Here is a 2562-nt window from a genome sequence, read left to right on the forward strand (position 1 = left end):
GAATCGAGTATAGTTGCTTTCTAGCATATTCTTAATATGTTTAAGAAATGTGATTTTGTAAGTATGAACATTAAAGAGTCTAATTCTTGTGTTCATGTCAGAGCGGGACTGTGGAGCTCATCAGTGGTCATTACACAAGAGTTCAATGCACGTGCGAACATTGACCTTTCAGGTGTTTAAATAAAGACATTATATCATGTTTACATTAATGTTACCCTTGTTTTACTTTTGTGGTACAGTACACATTGTACTTAATCACACCAAAAACCAGGGTTTGCATTTTCCAGAGGTTTTTATTTAGAATGAGTTTGTTTCTTTTTGAGGCACACAAAATCACATAATTCATAATCTATTGATGCTGGACCGGATGTTATTTTATTTTTTTCCTGCACTAAACAGAACAGTATCAAATACACAGATACAGTATATACATGCAAAAGAAGACTGTACTGACATGATGACTGTGCCGGACACACAGCTGTCAGATAGTTTCAGATTTGGATCCATTATTGAAGCAATGAAAATGCATGTTTGCTGGGTTGAAGTAGTCAGTGGTTGACGAGCAGTGGACTCTAACCATCATGAGGCAGGACGGTATCCAGCACTGGCTTGACGTTGGTGATTGCTGTGTCCAGGTGTTCGCCAATGTAAGGCCGGAGATAATGGCCATAAGCACCGAGAAGAGCCAAGCGAGCTTTGTCCACGACAGGCTCGAGCTCACTGGCCAGACCGCTGGAAGAAGCACACAAAGCGCAATAGATTTACTCACATGGAATAACTGGTATGAATGACGTTAGAATGATGCAGTAAGAGCCAGGATGACTAGTTTGAGGTGGCCCTCACCTGATAATTTTGACAGCGCTTTCCACTCTTGGGCTTTGCCTCATTTCTTCAAAAATCTCCTTGGCTTTTTCTCCTGTTGGTGAGCCCTCTAGCAGTGGCTGAACAGTGTCTTTGGCCTTTTCATAAGCAGTGACAAGCCTCTTAAGGAAAACTTCCTTCAGCGCAGTATATTTCTCAACTAACTCCTTGTCAGGCTCGTGTGTCGCCCAGACACACACCGACACTACAAGAGGAAGAAAAGACCTTTAGAATGATATAAAAGAGCACCGTGCCCACCTAAAATAGTATGCTCAACCAAATTCATTGAAGAATCCTGGTTTGTATGTGTCTGAAATCTTGTTTTATCATGGAAATGCAGAGTTTGGACCAGATAAAGGTCTGCACAAGTATGTGCACCTAGTAAACTGCTGTTCATCTTAACATGTCTATATGCTGAGTAGCCACTTACAGGTAACATGTCAGTCATTCGTTTATACAATTAAATCTGCCTAAATCTTCCTTCAGGGCCATAATCTTGCCTGATGAGCAAATTAAGATGAACAGGCTCCAGGCCTTCTATTCTAAAATGTCTTTTTCTTTTTCCAGTTGTGCACCAGTTAACAAAGACATCCAATTTTTCAAGAACTAGTTTTTACCTTGGAGTGCAAGGATGAGAGCAAATGTCAGCTTCATCTAGGAGAGGAGACAGAAATGTAGATGATACGCTTGGAATATATGGGAATATCACCAATTTTCACCAAAAATTTAAATGTATAAACAGTCAAGAAAATGTGTTTATAATGCAGTAGGTTTAATATGCATTGTTTTGCATTTGCAAAAAATTAGATGCATTTAAATTCTCTTGAAAATAAAGAGGCATTGGAAGTAGTTTATCCCCATTTTAATGCATGCATGTATAAATAAGAGCAACATAGTGAAGACTCACTTTACCTTGTGCTGGTGAGATTCCTGTAGAGAGAAATAAAGGACTGGAGTCAACTACACCAGCTGAGTCTGCAGTTATATTGTCTGCCGTCCATCCCTATATCTGCCTGACCGCTTGACCAAACAAACGTCATCACACACACACACACACTCAATAACTCACAATCAATCACACACTCATGCTGCATGCATACACACACACCCACCCACGCGGGTGGACCTACTGTTCCTACAGGGCAAACATGCACACCATGGTTTGCCCACTCAAAGTCCACAGTTCCCTCTGTGTGTATTAATAAGGCATGAGAAGATACTTATGAAATCACTAATTGAAGATATTCATAGGTTCTCTGTGTTTAAAGATGCATTAAGGATAAATGTATACATTTAGCAGGCACTTTTATACAAAGCAGCTTAAGGTTCATTCAAAGCATTTTCAAAAGATCCCCTTGCAAAAGACCCCCTTCCTAAAATATAAAAGCTTCTATATTTTTAGGATACAGTATTGTATATACCATTTTAAACATGTCATGTAAATGTGATACTGTTATTATAGTTTTAAGGAATCTAAAATATTTAGCTGGTTTTCCATTGACCGCCTAGAAACCTCTTGCAACCTTTTGGGTTACAACCATATCCGAGTTTCAAAAAGTCCCGCATGTATTGTACACATTTTATTAGGTTTTGCATATTAATATTAAATATTTGAATATACTTCTCAACACAGAAGTCTCTAAGCAATCTGAAAGGATTAGTAAGGATGCAAGGATGCATTTTACACCTTTTAGACATTTT

The 2562-nt window shown here is 38.7% G+C and overlaps 1 protein-coding gene across 1 annotated transcript; it reads right to left on the reverse strand.

Annotated features, from left to right (window-relative positions):
- Window positions 1-273: 273 nt before the first annotated feature.
- On the reverse strand, window positions 274-1916 carry apoa2 (apolipoprotein A-II). The gene is made up of 4 exons (XM_051865640.1): window positions 1774-1916; window positions 1479-1515; window positions 844-1066; window positions 274-732 (listed from the first exon to the last, which is right to left on the reverse strand). The coding sequence occupies exons 2-4, from the start codon at window positions 1513-1515 to the stop codon at window positions 573-575; spliced, it is 420 nt and encodes a 139-aa protein (XP_051721600.1). The 5' UTR covers window positions 1774-1916; the 3' UTR covers window positions 274-572.
- Window positions 1917-2562: the final 646 nt, after the last annotated feature.

Source organism: Ctenopharyngodon idella, chromosome 16 (assembly GCF_019924925.1).
Source record: "Ctenopharyngodon idella isolate HZGC_01 chromosome 16, HZGC01, whole genome shotgun sequence".
Lineage (NCBI taxonomy): Eukaryota > Metazoa > Chordata > Actinopteri > Cypriniformes > Xenocyprididae > Ctenopharyngodon > Ctenopharyngodon idella.